General features: G+C 37.0%; 2 protein-coding genes and 1 long non-coding RNA gene across 3 annotated transcripts; 2 read left to right on the top strand and 1 right to left on the bottom strand.

Annotated features, from left to right (window-relative positions):
• Positions 1-297: 297 nt before the first annotated feature.
• Positions 298-7393, top strand: LOC112015814 (SAC3 family protein A). The gene is made up of 9 exons (XM_065770049.1): positions 298-422; positions 2231-2411; positions 2769-3260; positions 3391-3531; positions 3772-3831; positions 5465-5595; positions 5797-5930; positions 6026-6261; positions 6903-7393. The coding sequence occupies exons 1-9, from the start codon at positions 325-327 to the stop codon at positions 7002-7004; spliced, it is 1575 nt and encodes a 524-aa protein (XP_065626121.1). The 5' UTR covers positions 298-324; the 3' UTR covers positions 7005-7393.
• A 1187-nt stretch (positions 7394-8580) lies between these two features.
• Positions 8581-10112, top strand: LOC136066178 (uncharacterized). The gene is made up of 2 exons (XR_010627630.1): positions 8581-9112; positions 9552-10112. It is a non-coding gene; the product is annotated as an uncharacterized LOC136066178 (long non-coding RNA).
• A 1379-nt stretch (positions 10113-11491) lies between these two features.
• Positions 11492-12344, bottom strand: LOC112015837 (uncharacterized). Its single transcript, XM_024048284.2, has one exon. The coding sequence runs from the start codon at positions 12220-12222 to the stop codon at positions 11620-11622; it is 603 nt and encodes a 200-aa protein (XP_023904052.1). The 5' UTR covers positions 12223-12344; the 3' UTR covers positions 11492-11619.
• Positions 12345-22669: the final 10325 nt, after the last annotated feature.

The raw sequence follows: 22669 nt of genomic DNA on the forward strand, positions 1-22669 counted from the left end.
TGTTCAAATCAGGGTTTTTTTTTTTTTTTTTTTTTTTTTATTTTTATTTTGATTAGTAATAAGTTTTATTAGAACATATTGAACAGGAGGTGTACTAGATGTAAAGATAGCTAAATATTAAAAGTACAACTTTGTATAATATTGATATGGGAAATGATAGATGTTGGTCAAGCTAGACATGGAAAGAGGAGTATAATTATATTTATAAATGTGTTTTTCTACTGTGATTTTCAGTGTCATTTACATTAGTTTTTTATATTTATTTTATATTAGTTTAGTTATTTTCTAATAATATATATTTTCTATTTTTACCTTTGTTTTCAGATGTTCACAAAGGCAACTGCTGATGGTACACTTTACACACGAGATTGGGATATTGAACCTCTTTTCCCACTGCCAAATGTGGATGCAGTCAACAAAGAGTATTCTCTCTTTCTTTCTCTGAGTTTGGTTTCAAGGCTTGCTTTTCGTTTTGTGTGTATATATATATATATTGATTGTAGGTTACACACGTACCCATTGGGTCTTGAACCCACGAACTCACCGGACCCTAGCACTTATATTTGTCTTTGCCTTGTTCTTAATTTTTCTAGGATTGATGCATGCATTACAACTGGTGGGTGAGGTTGTGGGTTCAAGATCCATTGGGTGTGTGTGTTACCAACCACCACACTCCCCCAAAAAAAAGGATCTGTAGGATTGATGCTCATAAAAAAAAATCCAGGACCAATGGACCTTTTATTTTGAGTTCATCCTTCTCTTTCATTCTTCAATTATGCTAAAGCAGTTTCCATTCAAGAAAGCATGATTTGGAGCTTCTCTCTTATTTTGTTACCTTAACTGTTAAATCATATAGTTTATAATATCAACCTTCTCCTACAAGGAAATTGCTTAGAAATTCTCTCTTAAAACATTGGGTATATTGTACAGACTTTGGCGATAAACACAAAACAGAATTTTTTTTGGAATATGGAGGGTGGGGTGTTGTGCGGAAGGGCTTGGACACAACTAGGTCTTTAAATTGAGCTTTCTTAATTGGTCAATTATTGTTAAGGTTTAATTTATTGGTTTATTAATTGGTTGAGCATGTTTTATGGATATGTAAACTTGATGGATGATTGAGAAATTGATGAGAGAATGGGTTGCATATGAGTTTTGATTTGGTTGAGGTAAAGCATGTTTTTAAACCTTTGAAGTCTAAGGCTGATTTTTTTAGCCATTCTTTGATAAATTGCCAAGAGGTACAAAAGTGAAGCAGTGAAAATAGTGGTTTTAAAGATAGAACACAATAAGGTTGTCATTATATCTTCTAGTAAGCATTAATTAAGAAAGAATTTAGAGAATGCAGGGTTCACAATGTTGTGTAGTATGTTACAAAAACTGTCACATGGGCATGATTTTAAGAATAGCCAATAAAGAGAAGAATGTAGTTGGTTTAGTGATGGATGGGGAAATAAGTAAAGAAGGAAAAGATTAGAAGAAGGAAATCAGTTGGCTCCAGAAAGTGTGGAGGACATTGTAAATCTAGATGTTGAGAGCAAAAACAATTGTTTATTTACATGTTGTGGTTGGAGCTATCAAAGGGGCATATTGAAGATAGTGTTAAGGAAAAATAAAGGTTCTGGAAAGACAATACCTTCAGATAGACTTGATGAGTGCGCAGTAGAAAAAAAGACAGGATATGTTTTTTCAACTCGAGTTAGGGGTTGGTTGAGTTGTGCTTCAATTTAGTTGTCTCTTGGTTCAGTGCAGAAGGTTTGTGTATATTGGTTTGTAGGATTGTAGCTTTTTCTTTTGAGCCTTTTTTTAGCTGTAAGATTATTTCTAAATTTTAGTTAGATGAAGCTACTTTATATGCAACACGCGCTCGTGTGTACACAGTTATTTGGATTTACATTGACAAACAGAAAATGCTATTTGTTATATCCAGGCTCATAAACAGTTGGACATTATATTAACTTGGTGAATTTGATAAGATGACGGATGTTAGAAATTGTTAGTTTCTTAATGAATCCATTCCTGTTACATGTATAAATTTTTATGCTAATATTGGGGAACTCACTGGTGGTTATATTGATTCAGATTAGATTATATATGAGTGTGTGTGTGTGTGTGCGCGTCCGTGCTCATGCTTGTCTTTATAGGTACACGAATAGAGATAACTATTGGGTATATTTGGATAATGTCTGGCATATTGTCCATGTATCCTTAAGTGCTTTATTTCCTGCAGCAGTTTGCAGAGTTCAACCCCAGGATCGTCATTGCCAAAGTACAAAAGAAGTCCAAGTAGGCGATCTAAAAGTAGGTGGGAGCCTTTACCAGAGGAGAAATTTGTTGACAAATCAGCATCTGTCGTGAGTGATACAATGAAATATGGTGGCTGGATAAATGCCAATGACAAGGACAGAAAGGTATTCTTGTGACACTTGTCCTCCTGGCCTTCCTTTGTAGCGCACACAGGCAGTTGATTCATAAATTTTCTTTGTTTTCTTTCCTTACTAAATTTTATTCCTTTTTTTTTGGGATCAAAATTCATTTTTTTTGGTTAATTGCCTTCTCTCTCTCTCTTTCTCTTCCTTGGGGGTGGGGAGTGGTTTGTAGAGGGTGTTTTTGTTACCTTCTTGATTGTGTCTGTGTGTGATTGTCTCTATTTCTGATGACATGCACATTTTTCGCTTAGCTCTAGCTTTATGCAAGTTAGCATCTAAGAATCATATCTATTTTAGATATTTAGTAATTTGCTATATTGTTAAAAAAATTGTGTGCAGCCTTTTTTTGGGAATAATGGGAACAAGGAGAATAACATGAGTGGTATGAAATTTTCTTCGCTGGACCAGAAAAATGCAAGTAAGAATGCCCAGAGGCCAGTTAAGAAGCAGCGTTATGCTGATGGTTTTAATGTTGCTGATAATTGTGATGCATCTAGTGACAGTGATAAGGAACAAAGCTTAACAGCATATTACTCTAGTGCTATAACACTTGCAAATACACCAGAGGAAAAAAAGAGACGTGAAAATCGCTCTAAGCGTTTTGAAAAAAGGCAAGGACGAACAGAAAGTAATCAGTTCAAACCAAAAAATGCTGGAGCTGGAAACCTGTACAGTAGAAGGGCTAGTGCCTTGGTGCTTAGCAAAACCTTTGAAGATGGTGCTGCCAGGGCTGTTGAGGACATTGACTGGGATTCCCTTACTGTCAAGGGGACCTGCCAGGAGATTGAAAAACGCTATTTACGTCTTACTTCTGCCCCTGATCCTGCCAGTGTAAGTTTTTATCTTGCTTTTCTGTCATTGGCTCTTTAACATTTGAAGTTTAAACTAAATTCGAATAAGATACTGATGACATGTTTATGATCAATATAATTAATTTTCTCAACATTATACTACTCTACAGGTAAGGCCAGAAGAAGTGTTAGAAAAAGCGCTGGATATGGTTCATAATTCTCAAAAGAATTATCTATATAAATGCGATCAGTTGAAGTCTATACGCCAAGATCTAACTGTACAACGAATTCGCAATTGGCTGACAGTGAAGGTATAACAATGCATTATGGTGTTCTCTCTCGGCAGATCTTGTATTGATCTGTTGTGCATAGGCATTCAGGATGATTAGTGGACTTGTTTTAACCTTGGTGGATTCTATAGCGTTGCAAGTTCATTGCTTTGACCACATACATATATACATACGTACACATATATATATATGTATGTCTATTTGTGTTTGTGTATCTTTTGAAATTGGTTACGTTGTTCATTCTTCATACTCATGTTTCAGGTGTATGAAACCCATGCCCGATTAGCTCTAGAGGTTGGGGACCTGTTTGAGTACAATCAGGTTGGTGATCTTACTAGCTGAATAACATTTTCTTATGTGTATGATGTTTTCTCTTTTGTACAGCTCATTTCTCTGATTCTGGTAAATTTGTTTTTTACTGTTTGTCATGTCTATCTTTCCGAGTCTGATTCATTTCATTGAAGGCCATTTCTGTTTTCAGTAATTTGTCAAGCCATTTTTATGTGCTGTTTAACGGCCAGACTTTTGAGTGTGCTGCCTACTTGAGCTGTATACACCACAGACATGAGTTGCATATTCTGAAGCTAGTATAAGTTTTGTTTTATGTTTTGTGTACTTCCTACTTTAGCTTTTATTTTCATGATGTTTTATCACTCACCAGAAGAATGGAAAATAATATTAAAGGTGAAGGCTTGGGTAAATACCATTATCGCTTTCTCATGTACTTGAATAATTACAGGTTAATTGATTGTGAAAAATACTGGGATGTCTTATTGAACAAATTAGGTCAATATATGTACTTGTGATGTGAATATTATGCAGAAAGAAATAATTTCTAAATTGACAGGAAAACTCTAGTTTCAAAATTATGAAACTCACCCCCACCTCCAAAGGGGAAAGAAAAAAAATCAATAGCATGCTTATTGTTAAACTTGGGTGAACAAATGTTCATGTTGAGAGTTTTATATCTATTAAAATTTCACGTGTCATGAGTTACAAAATAGTTGTTGGGTTGTGTTCAGTCATTTAATCTGTCTTTTGTGCCTTTTGTCACTTTAATATTGAATTGGCTCAATTTTAGTTTCACTGATGGTGGTTTTTATATTGAGAATTTGAGACATTGACTCGACTTTATTTCAAACAGTGAAGGGTTTATTTTTGTTTCTACTTTTATCAGTATTGGTATTGGAGGGTTTATTCTTTCTTTTCGCTGACTGCTTTAACTGACACCAAAACTTGCATCTTCCTTCCCATGTGCAAGCAATGCTACATTGTAGCAGTTTGTTGCAAGTTAGTTTGATTTGATTGGGTTAATAATTAGTAGTTTTGCAAGTTTGAATTTGATTTTTTTAGTGATCCATTTAGATGTTAAACTATAAGATTTTACTAAGTTTTGTTTATTTTTTAATCCTTTTGGGTGGACAAATTTGTAGTTTTTGTAGAGAAAGTACTCTTTAACAGTTGTATTAGAAATACTATATTGTGCCACTTATTTAAGACATAAGTAAAGGTTAGTCAAATGAAAATAATTGGATGAGTGACATATTTTAGTTTTTGCAATTGTATTTTTTTCATTATTATAATTTTATAATGATGCATAGATAGAAACTTAATTATGATATTTTGCTATTAATTTTTTATTTGATAATCTTTTTTATTTGTGATTTTTCCTCTAATAAATGAAAATATGATTATGAAATACATTACTTTTTATTAAATTACTCCAAATTGCAAAAAATAAACTTAATGAGACTGCCTATAAAAAAATTATCGCACACAATTCGCGAGAGAGAGATGCGTTGTTCTCCTAGACTGTTTTTTAATTTCAGAAAAATTGTTGAGTAATATGGTTTTCGTTTTTCCTTTGGCAATTGTTGTTAATGTAATTCTTAGAGATGTTATAATGCCCTTAAGAATTTGGTTCACTGGTTGGTTGCCTTCTATGTTGTTTCAGTGCCAATCACAATTGAAAACCCTTTATGCTGAAGGAATTGAGGGATGTCATATGGAGTTTTCTGCTTACAACTTACTGTGTGTAATTTTGCACTCTAATAATTACAGAGATCTCTTATCATCGATGTCAAGGTTAGTTAATTTGCAAAATGATAATTTGCTTTTATTTGTCTATCATTGTGCTTGAAGTTCTTTAAGATTTTGTTATTTTGTTTTTTATAATGAAGTTGAGACTGCCAGTTTATACAATATTTTTTTTTTTAAATTTTATTTTTATGTCATGCATGAAATTAGCTTGTGAGCTCTCTGTTTCTTAACCCCTTTGGTTGCCAGATTGTCAGATGAAGCAAAAAAGGATGAAACTGTAAAACATGCTCTTGCAGTTCGTGCAGCTGTCACTTCGGAAAATTATGTTATGTTTTTTAGACTGTACAAGACGGCTCCTTACTTGAGTACCTGCCTTATGGGTGGGTATACATTATGAAATTGTCTCATAATAAGTCTTACATAATCAACCACATAGTGGGAGTTATGTTAATAATAGTTATTAATTTTTATGCAGATCTATATGTTGAAAAGATGCGGTATAAGGCTGTGAGTTGCATGTCTCGTTCATATCGCCCAACAGTACCTGTTTCATACATTGCTCAGGTTCTGGGCTTTATCACTGCCAGACCAAGAAATGAAGGGAGTGACGAGAAGGACTCAGATGGATTAGGGGAGTGTGTGGATTGGTTGAAGGCACATGGTGCATGCCTTATTGCCGATAATAATGGGGAGATGCAACTTGATACAAAAGTATGTTTAACCTCACCTCTATAGTTTACAATTGTATATGGTATCTATTATTGGCTAAATCACTTATCCATGATTGGTAATTGGAATGTGAGTACATGACTGGATTCCCCTCTATTGATCTTGGCTTGCTTTATTTCATTCACGAATTCTCTCAGGGTTTGCATTACAAACCTAATTTGCTTTCCTAACAAAATCCTTTATGACACGTAGAACATTTGCATCTTTTCTCCTGCCTCAGGGTTTCTTTTTTGGCAAGGAGAGGGGGGTGGGGTTAAACCTAAGTATTAAGAGCTTAGTGATAATGGTATGCACCTCATTGATCTCGTTGGTAAGTGGTAACACACTGTTTATCGTTGGGTGAGTGATCAAAAGGGCATTCACAGCTGCATATATGGGAACTTTGTAGGTGGGACATGAGACATGATATAATCTTGTGTTCTTCAAAGATAGCTGAGCTTTTACTTAAAAAAAAAAAAAGGAAAAGAAAATGCATGGACGTTTTATATGCCATTGGGCTGCATTCCTGATCATGTTTCATGTACTGGTCTATGATAAGGGTGTTTTACATTGTTGTAATTGTTGATGAAATTCTTTAGTTTTAATTACATTTTTTAACTGCTTGTTGTATATTTGATTTACAGGCTTCATGTGCAAGTCTTTTCGTGCCGGAGCCTGAAGATGCTGTGGCCCATGGAGATGCCAATCTTGCTGTTAATGATTTTTTGACACGAACATCCTTATAGCCAAGGTTTTGTATTCATTTTCTCTTCGTTCATTAGTAAGGAAAGTAGTGGAAAGATCCTGCCGCCTTATAAAATCTGTTGTATTTCAAAGGGGAGTGGTATTTTCCACTTGAATGGGATTTTCGACAAGGTTGAGCCACGGCAGGGTTGCCCATAACATTAGCAAGGTTTAGATCAGAGCTGTATGATATTCACTTGTGATGAAAAGAATCCAGATTCCCCGAGAAAAAAAAAATGCTAAAAATTGGCAGTGGGGTTGATTTAGCAATGTAGTGGATGATTAGATTTCAATTTTCTAATCAAACCCCAATTCATTCTTTTTTGCGAGGACAGAACATAGTAAATATATCATATTTGACAAGAGAGGAAAATAAGGAAAATTAACTTCTTGTTGTATGTGTGATTAATCATTTCGTACGTGTTCAATTTAATATTTTTTGTGACTTACTAGTTACTACCCATATGTTGTGTAGTTAATAAATAAGTAAAGTTGAGTAATAATTTATTTATTTATTTCATTAATTAGTTTTGATAGATTTGAAGTAGCACTAACTTTAGGTAAAGCTATTGAACATGTTGAAACATGAAATTACTAATTAGGAATAAATAATAATGATCTGTCTGTGAGTCTTTAAAAAAAAAAAAAATTTAATATCATTTGTCAGTGAGTCTTGTTTTTAACAATCGTATATAAACAATTATAAAAAGAAAAACAAAAAAGCAATTGTATATAAACAAATAAATTAAATGTTACAAAAAAAAAAAAAAAGTTAGGTTTCAAACTAAGAGCTTGTTTGGATTGGGGCTAACTCATTACTCAACATCTATCACTCAAAACTTATTACTCAAACTCATTATCCATTACTCAAAACTTAGAGTTTTGAAACAATCCAAAACTCAAAATTATTTGTTTAGTTTAGAGGTGTGCATGGGTCGAGTTGAGAGGATTTTTTGATCAAACTCACCATGGTGAGTCAAAAAAAAATTTAACCTAATTTAACCCATCACATAAGTTCAACTCAAACATAAGTTCAACCCATATGGGTTGGGTTGAACCCATGGGTTTGACAACTTTTTTATTTATTTATTTATTATTAAATTGAGTAGAAAAAAAAAATAAATATTAACATATTAAAAAGAACTCAAAGATTAGTATTAATGTAACTCCTTAAAAGCAAACAACACTAATGACTAAACAACAATAGTAATTTACTAGGGTTTGTGTGAAGTAATTGGCTTTTATATGAGATAGGAAGAGCTGGTTATTTAAAATAATTTATTAATTATATAATATTATATATATATATAGGAAGTGCTGCTTTATAGTTATTTTTTTTTTAAATTATTAAATATATAATATATCTATATATATATATATAAGTGCCTTATAGCTAGTTTTTTTTAAAATAAATTATTAAATATATAATATATTTTAAATATATATTAAATATGGGTGGGTCGGATCGGGTTTAGCGGGTTTGTAATTTTATGATCCAAATCCAACCCGACCTGCTATAAAAATAATTTTTGTAACCCAACCCAACCCACAAAGCCCTAAAAACCAACCCAATCCGGTGGGTCGGGTTTGACAGGATGGTGGGTTTTCTGCACATCCCTACTTTTGTTCATAATTGAGATTTTGATATTACTCACTTTTTCTCTTTTTTAGTGGAGCTCACACTTGCCATAGGAATAGAACGGTAGCCCGCATGTCCTCTCAGCTCATATAAAAATTGTTTAAAAACAACTTCCTTCTTTTCCACACACTCTAACTCTCAATCCCTTCTTCCCAATTTCAACAAATGCAATTTCAACAAATATTCTTCTTCCCAAATCTCCAACACTCTTCGAATCCATCTCTGGCACCTCCCACACACTCCGATTTCCATCTCTAACCCATTCCATCAAATACCCATCTCCCTCATCTCTAACATGCTGCATATTCCATCTCTAGCATGAATACCCATTTCTCCAAATACCTATCTCTAGAAAACAGAGAGACTCATCTCGTCATCTATATTGTAGACCCATTAAAAGTAAAGTTTGAAGCTTCTATTCTTCTCCAGCAAAAGTTGAAGACCATCTCTAGCAAAAATCAAAGATTATCGGTGAGGTTTTTTTTTTTTTTTTTTTGGAGTTGTAGTGCTCTGTTTTTCTTGCTTTGTTGGTCTTTATTTTGTTTTCTTTCGAATTTTTTATGATTTTTCCTATTTTCTGGCTTCCGAAAATCATAAAAAATAAAATATGTTGAATCTGGCCTCCATATTTTGACATGTTGAAGGTTGGATTTTTCTTAGCGTGTGTACAAAAAATCAGGGCAAGACTCCAAGAATTGCTCCAAAAAAGACCCATTATTCCTCCTCAATAAATCAATGTTTCCTCGTGTCAGAGCGGATTTTTTCCTTTGCCCAGAAAGGAACACTAAAATTCATGAATGGGTTCCAAAACTCATATTTCTACTTGCTTTATTATTTTCCCCATATCTTTTTTTTCTCGATGTATGACTTTATGACTATTGAAAATTGTGTTTTGATTTTGTTTGTGCAGGGTTGAGTTTGTTTAGCTTTTGGTGATTATGCTCTGAGGTTAGGAATGTGGGTATTTGGTTTCTTATGACTATGCTTTGAGGTCAAGAATGTGGGTATTTGGTTTCACTTGCAAGTATGCTCTAAGTTTGTCTAGATTGTTCTCGTGTGATTTTGCCTCTATGGTTTTGTTTGTTTTTACTATAATTGTATTCTGGGAGAGTAGAATTTTGTATTGACATGTAGCACTCTGGTGAATAATGTTCATAACATGTTGCATTAATGGAGTTAGTTTGGCTGATGGAGTGTTCGCCATGGAACGAGCTTGCTGGGGATGAAGAGGGAAGTGAAAATGAGAAGAGGCTGAGAGAAGGAAGTGAGAAGATGGGAAATTTTTGCTGAAAATTTGGGGGAGAAATGAAATGAAACAGGGGAGTTCCAATGGTAATAATCCAAAGCTTGACTCTGATGTGACAATGCACTGGTTTCGGGGCCCACAACCTCATCTTATTTATGCTACTTGCAACTGAGTTTCAGTTTTCAAGTTTTGAAAACAGTAAAATCCTGTTTTCATTTTCCATCATCCACATCCAAATTTTTGAGTATTTGAGTCATGAAAACAGTGATCCAAAACTAAGCTAAACAGATGGTCATTTGTGAGACCCACTCGGTTTGGATGATAGATCATGAAAACTGAGTGATATCACTCAGTTTTCATGATATCCAAACAAGCTCTTAGACCATTGAAGTTTAATACAATCACAAATTAAGCTTTATAGTTTCAATAATTTTGAATTGAACTCTGAACTTTCAAAATTGTATTAATCTGAATTTGCAATTAAATCTGGAATCCAAACTTAAAAAGTCCAGAATTTAAATTGTTACCATTTTAATTTTTTGTAACTTAATGAAGCCATAACTCTCCGCAATGGGAAGTGCCCAAGGATTATTAGCGAAATATAAGTACTAGCTTAGTGCACATCGATGCCCTAATAGGCTGGGATGGCACTGGGTGCTAAAGAGCAATCTATGGACAATTCACTTTCGTTATTCACCATAGTCGTAGTGTTTGAATTAGAATATTTGAGAATTCTTAGAGTAAATCCACCATGAAATTTCTAAAATCATATTCATCCATATTAAAATGAGTGGATTGATACATAATCACTATTTAAACATTTTTTAACACGACTTTAAAAATCAATAATAGAGTTATCTTAAGAATTCAATATTAAAGATAATTAGAACTTAGTTGCAAGTCGGGCAGGCACTTTTTTTTTTTTTTTTTTAGGAAAGTTAGAAAGGCAGGTACCAATGTTTAAAACACTAATTCTTACCAACAAAATTTATTGTGTTTCGCTCTTAAGATTATACATGCCTTAAAGCTGCTGTTGTGATTTTTTATGGACAAAATTTAGTTACAAAATTAGTTGTAACTTAAAATAAAAAAAAAATTACTATATAATTTAAAAATTTAATGATTGAATTGCATATTTTTTACACTCTTAATACACATGTCAAATTTGGTGTCAATTAGATATTATTTTTTATATGATTTATAAATTTATATTTTATGCATAATTTTAAACTACAAAAACTTGTAATTTAAACAATTTATTCCTGAAATAGTTATTAATATTTAATTTTCTAAAATTTTACAAGCAAGGCGGATATAAAGATGTAATCTAAATTTTAACATTTTTCTCTAATAAAAAAATATTGAGAAATGTTGTAGTCTAAGATAAGTAAACTTAGTTACATTTTTATATTTTGATGATTTTTGTTTATTATCAGATCATTCAAAACATCAATGCATTTCTGTAATTGCATTTTATTGATCACGTTACCCATGGATTTATCTCGTGTAAAAAGTAAAAACTGCACTGCTTCTGTTTTATTTTTAAAAAAAAAAAAATTAGTATTTGATAGTCGGTGGAGGAGGATTTGAGCTACAAACCTCTATTGACAACGGAAATAACATACATTTTAACATTTCATTTCCTCGCTTCACCCAACAAATCACATGAAATCAACCATACTTCACACTTCAAATAAAAAGATACAAATAAAATTTCAAATAAATTTGATATTCATTCCTCACCAGATGAAGAAGAAGCAGAAGTAGAAGGAGATTGGGGCCAAACACTAACCTTCTCTTTCTCATATTTCACATACAAAGCCGTAACCGCCGCCACAAAATAAACCTGAATCAGCACAATCGATGGCGTGTGATAATTTATCACTCCTTTACCTGTGGCTATCTCCACCAACACCAAAGCCGTTAGCCCTAAAATCGCGACCCGCCCGTTTATCCTCTCGCTATACGGGCTAAACCCGAAGTCCACTTTCAACCCGCCCGATACCGGTTCTTTTAGCGGCACTGGTGGCAGGAACATTCCGGACCCGGTGGATGATGATGATTTTTTAGGTTTTTTGCCCTTTCGGAGCTCCGCTTTCTTTCCGGTTCCGCTCCGGTACCGGAGTCGGACCTGCGAGAGGCGGTTCTCGAAGGAGTCTTGTTCGGGTTCGGATCCGGTGGAGGTGGAGTCAGTGGATGGTTCCGGTTCGGATTGGGGATCGGTGGCTCGGGTCGTGAAGGAGAGGGAAGGCTTCGGCGCGTGGGGTTTGGGTGGTGAGGGCGCGAGTGGGAATGGAGTTGAGAGTTGCAAAGACGAAGAAGGTATGTTTGCCATTTCTCTTCTTCTTTAGTTTATTCTCTGTGCGTGTGTGTGAGTTTTAGTGAGTTTCTTCTTCTTGTTCTGGATAAGAATTCATTTCACTATTTGTTTTTTATTTTTATTTTTTATCTATATTGTTCTTAACTTTTTTTGAGGTGAAAATATATATATATATACATATATATATATATATTTATTAGTGGTGGGAGGCGTTTGGATTGGCTCTTTGCTTTGCTGAGTGGACAAATAGGAGCAACGTGGTGTTCTTTATTTTATTGGATAATATACAAAAATCATCCATGTAGTTTGAGCTAATAAGTACTTTCAGGTACTCCTAAATATTTAATTTGTTCCTTAAAACACAAATGGCTCTTAACACGCCATGATCCTCTAAGTATTCTAGTTCCTTCCAATAGCCAACAGTAGATAAAAATAGCAATCATATTTAAAAAGCAAGAGAACTTTCAAACAGTGTTAAGTGGTGTTTGTACTTTATGAGTAAAATGAATATTTAAAAAAAAAATTGACAGTTTTTTTTTTTTGGAGACCAAATATAGAAACAGTATTTGAGATTGTTAATTTTGGTATTTAACTTTATTTTAATTTACCTCTTTTATTTTCTCTTCATTATTTTGAAGGGGTTAGCATCTCTAAACAGCTAGGCAAGTAGCCAATTACTCTCTCTCTCTCTAATGTTTCCATAGCCAAAAGGCCCAAAACCGAAAATACAAGTTTCAACACCCAACAGATATAGAGATAGGCAAGGTATTTCATTTGCTACAGTGGCTCATAAAGCCACCCCAATTTTAAAACAGGTTAATTTCATTTGGATTGCAATATATTGACAATATATTGCAATATATTGTCCTTATCTAATCACCTGAGTTTCCACATAATTGTTCATATTGTGAAAAGGTTCAAATGAAAATGTTTTTAGTTGATTCAATTACGTGTACCTTATCAAACATGGAAGGGGTAAGCTCGAGAACTAAAAGCCCAAAAGGCTACACTTGGAATGGCATCAAGAAAGAGGCTTTGTTGGACCTAGGCCCAATGGGTTCTAGGAGAGGTCCCAAGGCCCTTGATTGGCCCTTGTGCTGCTCAGCCTGAAACTATGTTCATGACCCACACCAAGTCCTAGAACTCCTACCGAACTTTGATAATAAAAGTAACAACCAATCACCTATCGACAAAAGTTTTCGGACAAAGAAAAATGTTTGACCACTTGAGGGAGCACACTACACACCCATCCTCCAACCAAAAAGCTCAATAACTAAACTCCCTCAGAACTCAATATAATCGTTGAAGAAATGTCTACCTATTAGATCAACATTTAATACTCTAACCTATTGTCACTCCTTTTACACTAAATGGAAAGTGGCAGTGCCCCAATTGCATATCTTTGGGGCAAGCATCCTATTAACCTATCTTCTCAACTGACTTAAAGGAATGGTTTGTTATCAGAATTCCCCACTTCATAGGGCAATTGGAAATTAACCCCTAAGAAAACTTATGTAAACACCTACAATTAGGAAGTAAGTTATGTTTATAAGAACAATTCTTCTTAGTCTTCATGATAGTGCCTCGTGTCAACCCTATGAACTAACTTTGTCTTCAAGTGCCCCATATCAACCCTTTAGGTTGGTCAAAATCCTAGGAAGTAGGATGTTAATCTTACACGTTTGGATCCAAATAGTTGAAAACTCATTAAAAGGATTTAATGGGCTTTTCGTCTTCTAGCTATGGATGGACAATTGGGCTAAGCAAAATATCTATGAATGAGCAATGAGCATCTGGCTCACTTGGGAGACAAAAAGGGTCTCATTATTTTCCCATCCCTACAAATCAATTACTCTCTCTAGCTCTATAAAATCTTTTGTTGAAAACAAAAATCCCTGAGAAAAGAAATAAATTTACGGGCATGAAAATTTAAGAGTCATGTATGCAGGGCGAAAATAGCCCAATAACACAATTTGACAAAATATTTAGTAATTTACCATTGTTTGCAAAGTATTTAGTAATCTACCACAGGTTTGTAATTCGAGTTCGTGGAACTCGAGTTTTACATGAAACTCAAGTTTATGAAAATCAAGTTTCTTAAAAATGTGCTACAGTGGCACCTACTGATTTGACATTTTCTAATAAAGAAGTCTACGTGGAACTTGAATTCCTTGTGATATAAAACTTTTTGGGTGTGTTTCAAACACCTTCTCCACCTTTTCACAATTATTGACTTATCTCACTTAAAGTCTTTAGATAGCTACAAAAGAAAGATGCCATATCCGGTCAAAGAAGATTACCCCATGGCCTTAGGAATAAGTGGAAGATAAGCTCTCAAGTGACCTTGACAAAAGAAAGAAAAAAGAGAGACCCACACCTACCCTTTTGTTTGTTTGTCTCTTCCTTTTTTTTGAGAAACCGCCCCCCTAAAAAAGAGGGGGGGGGGGGGGGGGACAATCGCATTGAATGGAAATATTTGGAACTAATGATGAAGCGTATGGGTTTTGCAGACAGATAGGTGGCCTTAATGATGTAATGTATTTCATCGGTTAGGTACTCGATCCTGATCAACGGCGAGCCCTCACCAACCATTCACCCAACCAGAGGCATCAGGCAAGGGGATACTCTCTCTCGTTACCTATTTCTTTTTTGTACGAAAGGCCTCCATAGCCTTCTTCAGCATGCTGCGGATTCAGACCATATCAAAGGAGTCTCTATATGTAAAACCCTCGGCTGACTCACCTTTTCTTCACCAACGACAACCAGCTTTTCTGCGGGTCATCCATTGCAAAATGCCACAAAATTCAAGATCTTTTGAGCAATTATGAAAGTGCTTCTAGGCAACATTAACGGCCTGCTTGATAAGGAAATTCAGATGTGGCAATAGCGCTCACGAGCGCTTTTTTTAAGGTGTGGGGACATAAATACATCTTACTTTCACAGCAAGGCCTCCCAAAGATTCCGAAGAAATCAAATTCTTGGGCTGAGGAATAGTCAGAATGTTTGGTGCACTGAGGATAATCAGATCAAGAACATTGCTTTTGGGTTTTACCAGTCCTGTTCTCATCCTCTTCCCTATCAAATTTTGATGAAGTACTCCACAAGGTTCAACCCTCAGTTACGGATGATATGAATGCAATGCTGCTGCGATAATTCAATAGGGAGGAAATTGAAATTGCCATGAAACAAATGGCACCCATGACAACCCCGAGCCCCGACGGCATGCCCCTGCTCTTCTTTCAATCTTTTTGGAGCACTGTGGATGAGAATGTCTACTCTGCCATTCTCGACTGCTTGCAAAACTGTAAGATTCTAACTAATATAAATCGTACTCATATTGCTTTAATTCCAAAAGTTAAATCCCTGGAAAGAATCACTGAATATCGTCCTATAAGCTTATGTAGTGTGATCTATAAACTAGTGTCTAAGGTGTTGGCAAACAGGCTTAAAAATATCCTTTCCTCAGTAATTTCAAAAAACTAGAGTGCGTTTCAGGCAGGTCGGGTGATCATGGATAACATCCTAATGGCCTTTGAAACACTGCACTATATGAAGCACCATCAAGTTAGCAAGGCAGGTTTCATGGCCTTGAAGCTCGACATGAGCAAAGCTTACAATCGCATTGAATGGAAATATTTGGAACTAATGATGAAGCGTATGGGTTTTGCAGACAGATAGGTGGCCTTAATGATGTAATGTATTTCATCGGTTAGGTACTCGATCCTGATCAACGGCGAGCCCTCACCAACCATTCACCCAACCAGAGGCATCAGGCAAGGGGATACTCTCTCTCGTTACCTATTTCTTTTTTGTACGAAGGCTCANTTTGGGCTAAGTAGCAAGGTTGGAAAATACAACTTCTTTCCCAAGCTGGACAGGAGGTGATGCTAAAGGCGGTAGTACAGGCTATACCAACCTATGCCATGAGTTGCTTTAAACTCTCCATCACTTTGTACAATGACATAGAGCAGCTAATTCGAAAATTCTGGTGGGGCCATAGAAGGGAGCAAAGAAAAATACAATGGTCAAAATGGAGCACACTTTGCCTCCTAAAGGACCTAGGTTGTATAGGGTTCAAGGAACTCCAGAAATTTAATGACACTATGTTGGCAAAGCAAGTGTGGAGGCTTTTAGAAGATAAAAACTCTCTGTTCCATCGTTTTTTCAAGGCAAAATTTTTTCTTGATGGGACTATTTTTGATGCGAAGGAAGGTAATGGTTCCTTCGTGTGGAAAAGCATCCTTAAATGGAGGGAGGTCATAAAAAAGGGTGCCCAATGGAGAGTGGGTAGTGTAGAGAATATCCTCATTTACCAAGACAGGTGGTTATTTGACCCCCATTACGCTAGTGTCCAATCCTCCCTAATTTTCTATGGTTGTGATGCGCAGATATCAGTGCTAATTGACAAGGAGAGGAGCTACTGGATTAAAGATGCAATTAACAACAACTTCTTACCTCACGAAGCTAAGATGATCAAATCAATCCCTTTATGCTTCACCGAGGTAAAAGATCAGTTGCACTGGCCGGGCAAGGTGGATGGTGTCTATTCGGTCAAGGCTGGGTATAGGCTTTTGATAGAAGATGAGCTGACCTCAAATGCAGACCCATTGACTCCCCCCCCCCCCCCCCAATCCTAAAGGCACATGGAAGGGGCTTTGGAAATTGAAAATTCCCAACAGAACAAAAACTCTGCTTTGGCGAGCAGTCTTGGATGCTCTTCCAACCTGAGTCAACTTGGTCAAAAGGAAAGTCCTTACTGATGCTACCTGCCAGCTTTGTGGCTTAGACCAAGAGTCTACACTGCATGCTCTATGGCTATGCCTGAAACTGTCTATGGTATGGGATGTGCATTTTGGTCCGCTAAGGGACGGCGCAAAAGAGTGCTCAAATTTCTTGGAAGTATTTCAGGTATGCATGGAGAAAGCCCATCCCACGAACATGCTTGCTATGATTTCATCTCAAATTTGGCTCAGAAGGAATAAACTAAAAGTTGGTGAATCAATAGCTAACCTGAGACTACTTTACTCTGTGGCGTGAGATGCTTTACTGAAATTTCATCAAGCTCACACCTCGGAACCATCTCCTCCTACTCGATGCCAAACCAAATGGGAGCCTCCCCGTACGGATTGGGTCAAAATCAACTTTGATGGTGCCGTTTATCAAGCGAATGGCAAAACTAGTTTAGGACCATCATTCACAACGACCACGGTCTAGTTATGGCTACATTAAAAGTTATTCCATTGCCCACCTCAATGGAGATGGTGGAAGTGTTGGCAGCAAGGCGGGCTCTTATCTTTGCAAAAGAGCTTGGATTTGATCATATCATCTTGGAAGGTGACTCGGACATTGCGATTCGAGCTATGAAATGCAGTAGTTTCTTTGCTGCAAGCTTTGGCCACATCCTCTCTGACATCAAGGTCCTGTCTACTCATTTTAGGCACTTGGTTTTTAGGCATTCCTGTAGACAAGGAAACAAAGTAGCACATAACTTAGCAAGAGCAGCTTGTAATTTTTTTCCTTTCTGTACTTCGATTAAGGAAGTCCCAGTAGTCTCTATTGTGTTTTATCTTGCTAAAATTTTAATTGAATCGTAGCTAAGCTTTGCTCATGTCGAGCTTCAAGGCCATGAAACCTGCCTTGCTAACTTGATGGTGCTTCATATAGTGCAGTGTTTCAAAGGCCATTAGGATGTTATCCATGATCACCCGACCTGCCTGAAACGCACTCTAGTTTTTTGAAATTACTGAGGAAAGGATATTTTTAAGCCTGTTTGCCAACACCTTAGACACTAGTTTATAGATCACACTACATAAGCTTATAGGACGATATTCAGTGATTCTTTCCAGGGATTTAACTTTTGGAATTAAAGCAATATGAGTACGATTTATATTAGTTAGAATCTTACAGTTTTGCAAGCAGTCGAGAATGGCAGAGTAGACATTCTCATCCACAGTGCTCCAAAAAGATTGAAAGAAGAGCAGGGGCATGCCGTCGGGGCTCGGGGTTGTCATGGGTGCCATTTGTTTCATGGCAATTTCAATTTCCTCCCTATTGAATTATCGCAGCAGCATTGCATTCATATCATCCGTAACTGAGGGTTGAACCTTGTGGAGTACTTCATCAAAATTTGATGGGGGAAGAGGATGAGAACACGGACTGGTAAAACCCAAAAGCAATGTTCTTGATCTGATTATCCTCAGTGCACCAAACATTCTGACTATTCCTCAGCCCAAGAATTTGATTTCTTCGGAATCTTTGGGAGGCCTTGCTGTGAAAGTAAGATGTATTTATGTCCCCACACCTTAAAAAAAGCGCTCGTGAGCGCTATTGCCACATCTGAATTTCCTTATCAAGCAGGCCGTTAATTTCCTTTTGGAGAGATTTCACCAACATTTGATCCCCACCCTTAACTGCTTCCATCTCGGCTCTGACTAGAAGCTTCTTCTTCACCTTAAGCAGCTTCCTAATGCTTCCAAAACAATTTTTACTCCACACCGTAAGTTTTTCCCCACAGATTTGAATTTTCCCGGCTACCTTAGACATTGTGGCCCCCATTATAGGCGAACCCCAGGCATTAGTGACTGTGTTGCTACAGCCTCTGTCTTTGAGCCACATTTGTTCAAATTTGAAAGAGTGATTTGGTTTAGGGATGATACCTTCGGGTTTCACAATAATGGCTTGGTGATCCGAGAAGTTAAGAGTAAAGGTGTTGGACTTTTGTACTTGGATTATGGGAGAGCCACAGGTTGTTTATAACTGCTCAATCAAGTCTTTCAAGCACTAGACCACCATGGTGATGGCCTTTCCAGGTAAATTTCTTCCCTACGAAACCCAAATCCTTCAACCCAGCCTCATCCAACACGTCACAGAATGCCTTCATTAGATTTTCACATCTCGGACCCAACCCACACTTCTAATGAGACCAGAAGATTTCATTGAAATCCCTAGCACACAGCCATAGCAACGAGGGCCTTGAAAGGAGTTGACGAAGCAGTGCCCAAGTTTCACCCTTTTTGGCTAGATTAGCAAAACTATAAATACCTGTGAGGTGCCATATCCCTTCCGTCGCCTCCCCAACAACAGCGTCAATATGGTTTGGCGACGAAGAGACTACATTGATCTTTATTGTGTTCTTCCAAAACAGAGCTAGGCACTCCAACCGATTGGCTTGAGGAGAAACCTAGTGTTGATCAAACCCCAACTCGGTGCACAAATTAATCAGCCTAGCTTCACCCGCCGACGTCTTGGCTAGGAAGAGGGTGGTTGGATCTTGTGCTTGGATATATCTTTTGAGCTCTTGAACGGTGCGCCAGTTCCTAAGCCCACGCACATTCCAGAACAGTAGGCTCATCATGATCGATGGGGCTGCTTGCTAGCCACCACTGTTTGAGGTGAGGGTGTTAATGAGCCATTGCCTGACGTTGCTCTTCTTTTCTAAGAGTTTGAGTTATCTAGGGTAGGAAGTGGTCCATGTTTGCCTAAGGAAACTTCAGGGTTTTCTTCCTCTGATATGTGAGTGGGTTGTTGGATCTGCACCCATCTTTTATCATTGGGTGGGTTCAACGGGCATTGGGCTAGGGTGGTATTGGTAAAATCCTTGAGTGGACTTGGATCCGTGGGTTTGGTAAGGGGGCTTTTGGGAGGAGGGTCTCTAATTGTGCTTGGTCTGTTGACATCCAATGGGCTTCGGCCCGAGTGAGGATCATTTGATTTTTACATGCTGGGTCCACACTATCAAAGTAACGGATATCCTCATTGATTTCAGCAATGAGTTGATCAAAGTTTACAGGCTGTGTGGGCTTTATTGGGGGAACCAAGAAGGGCGGCTCTAAGCATGCCATGTCAGTAGCAGACTGTCCTTTGGAACTATTCGAGGTGAAGTTCACGTCATGGTCCAGGCTTTTTGGTGACAGATTGGTCTCTAGGTTTCTCGATGACAGAGCTGGTGAGAATTCGCTCGCCGCTGTAAGTGGAGAGTCCTGCTGCTATGACTGGGTTCCGGCCTGCTTTTTCCCGTGTTTATCGGCTTTCTTGTTGGCATAGAAGCTCGGGACAGAGAGGAAGTTTTTCCTAGATGCCATGAAAGGAGCTGCTCTAAGCCACTCCTCGAAGTGTTGTTCCTTTTTGTTTAGTGTTCCCTCACTTTCTATCCAACGTTCACAGTCCTTGTCAGGGTGGGTGAGGCAACCACACCAATAACATAGGTTTAGGAGGCATTCGTACTTAAATGAGACCCAATGGACTTTGTTGTTGTCTAGGGTGATGAGACGACCCCGACATTGAGGGAGGGAGATGTTAACATCGACACGAATCCGTATAAAACTTCCTCTGTCGCAGTCATTTGGGTACTTGGGTTGGGTAACCAAACCAATAGCACCATAAATCTGTTCCGCCACCTCCTTATTTCGGAAGTGCAAGGGGATATCATGCACATGCACCCAAAAGGATACTATGTTCATGTCCAATGCATTGATTGGTGCCGAGTGTTCATATCTTGATAGTACCATGATGCACTTGTCAAAGCTCTATGGCTCAGTTGCAAGGATTATGTCAACCTCTTCTTTGGAGTTGAAAGAGAAGAGGATAAGATGATTGCCGATGAACTTCATCCGAAAACCCGTTTTCAATCGCCAGAGGGGATTGAACGTGTTTGCAATGGTGTTAAGGTTGATAGGGTGTCTTGTTAGGAATCTGGCTACAATGGAGAACTCTAACGTGGCTTGGTCAGAGTTCAGGGCCAAGCCGATGCCTTCCTTCTCTGATAGAGAGAGGGATTTCCAACGGCTTGACAGATCGTCCATTGATGGGTTTGAAAAGCAAAAGGATAAAGGGGGAGAAAAGAACTGTTTCCCTGTAACCCCAGAAAAACAACTCAACTAGCCTGAGAATAATTGTGTTATCCATAGGGACGTAGACTCCTCCGGAAGGGAACAACAATGCTACGCAACTACAGGGGGGTTTAGAAATGAACCATCCTCAAAAGCGAGCAACCCTCACTACAATCGTCTAATCTCTCATAAGCTAAAGACAAATAAAGGAAAGAAAAAAGGTTCAAGTGAATAAGGAGAAAAGGCCTTTCTGCCAAGTCACTTACTTTTGCACTCTCCCTCTTCCAAGAGTTTGCCTCATGTAAACTCTGATCGACACCCTTGCCCCTCTGATCTACATAGATCGGCTCGCCCCTCACTTTCAAGAGTTCATCTTTACTATATACTGTCCCACAACATAGATTGATTTCTCTGAAAATATAACACAAATTCATTTGCTCTTCTTCTTTATTTCAAGGAATTGCTTTTGGGTCACCCTTCTTACTCTCTCATGCAGATCACTTCTCCAACCATCATACCGTGGTCGTTATTTGTTCTCTAATCACTTTGGTTGTAGCAATCATAGGCAACGTAGGCGAGGACACACATTTTGTTCAAATTTTTAAAAAACTCGAGTTTTATATTACAAGAATCACGAGCTTCATAATCTCAAGTTCTATTGGAATTTCTTATTAAAATGCCAGATCAGCGGGTGCTACCATGGCATATTTTTAAAAAATTCGATTTTCAAAAACTTTCCACAACTCGATTTGCAAAACAATGATTAAAATTGCTAAAATATTTTTGCCAAATTGTGCTATTGGGCCCTTTTTGTCCTAAGCAGTCATCTGTGTATAGGATAACAAGCGCAGGGAATATAGCCCAAAAACCTAATTTTAAGAGCCCATTTAACTAAATTGTGGGCTGCAACATTAATAGATCTTCCAAACCCAAATGTACATACAAATTGGAAAAGATTAGTAAATGTATCATATTTGTGATGTGATATCTTCTCAACGGAGTCTGGAGTTTCCAAGAAGACTGAAATGCTCATTAATGGACAAAGCCTCCATGCGAGTCCCTATCCACCGTCAACTTTTCGACACCCACAGTTTTAATTGACTGAATGACAAACATGTCAAATACTAATTAATTACTATTATTTCGTGTTGTGCACTGTAATCTCAAACTTAAAAAGTTTTGAACTGTGAAAAATGCATAAAACTTAGCCATCAAGGAAAACTTGAATTGAAAACAACTAAACCATATAGGTCCTAGTCCTACCATGTGTGTGGGTAAGTTAGAAGCACACCTTACAAATTTGAGGGACACAAGTTTTCATCATACGTCGCTTTTGTGATTAATATTAATAGTTCCAACTTCCAAACATTATGTTTGAGAGCTAGGGATACCCATAAACTATCTATGGATAGAATCATGAAAAATAAGCTTAATTCATTTACTTTGTAAGCACTAGCATCCAAGGATACCAAAAAAAAAAACATATTTTGCATCCTCAAACACATTACTTCATCTATTTTACTAACTCATTTTACAACTCAACTTACATTCCAACTTTTTTTTTTTTTTGCTACATACAACCCAATAAAATAATATAAACTACCTAATACAATAATAAAAAATATTATTCTCTC

Source organism: Quercus suber, unplaced genomic scaffold (assembly GCF_002906115.3).
Source record: "Quercus suber isolate HL8 unplaced genomic scaffold, Cork oak 2.0 scaffold_167, whole genome shotgun sequence".
Lineage (NCBI taxonomy): Eukaryota > Viridiplantae > Streptophyta > Magnoliopsida > Fagales > Fagaceae > Quercus > Quercus suber.

What these genes read in the sequence shown, in the direction of transcription:
- LOC112015814 (XM_065770049.1), top strand. Translation starts at nt 325, where the DNA reads ATGTTCACAAAGGCAACTGCTGATGGTACACTTTACACACGAGATTGG. An exon ending in CTGCCCCTGATCCTGCCAGT is followed by an intron (nt 3,261 to 3,390) that starts GTAAGTTTTTAT and finishes ACTACTCTACAG; the next exon opens with GTAAGGCCAGAAGAAGTGTT. An exon ending in CTCTTATCATCGATGTCAAG is followed by an intron (nt 5,596 to 5,796) that starts GTTAGTTAATTT and finishes TTTGGTTGCCAG; the next exon opens with ATTGTCAGATGAAGCAAAAA.
- LOC112015837 (XM_024048284.2), bottom strand. Translation starts at nt 12,222, where the DNA reads ATGGCAAACATACCTTCTTCGTCTTTGCAACTCTCAACTCCATTCCCA.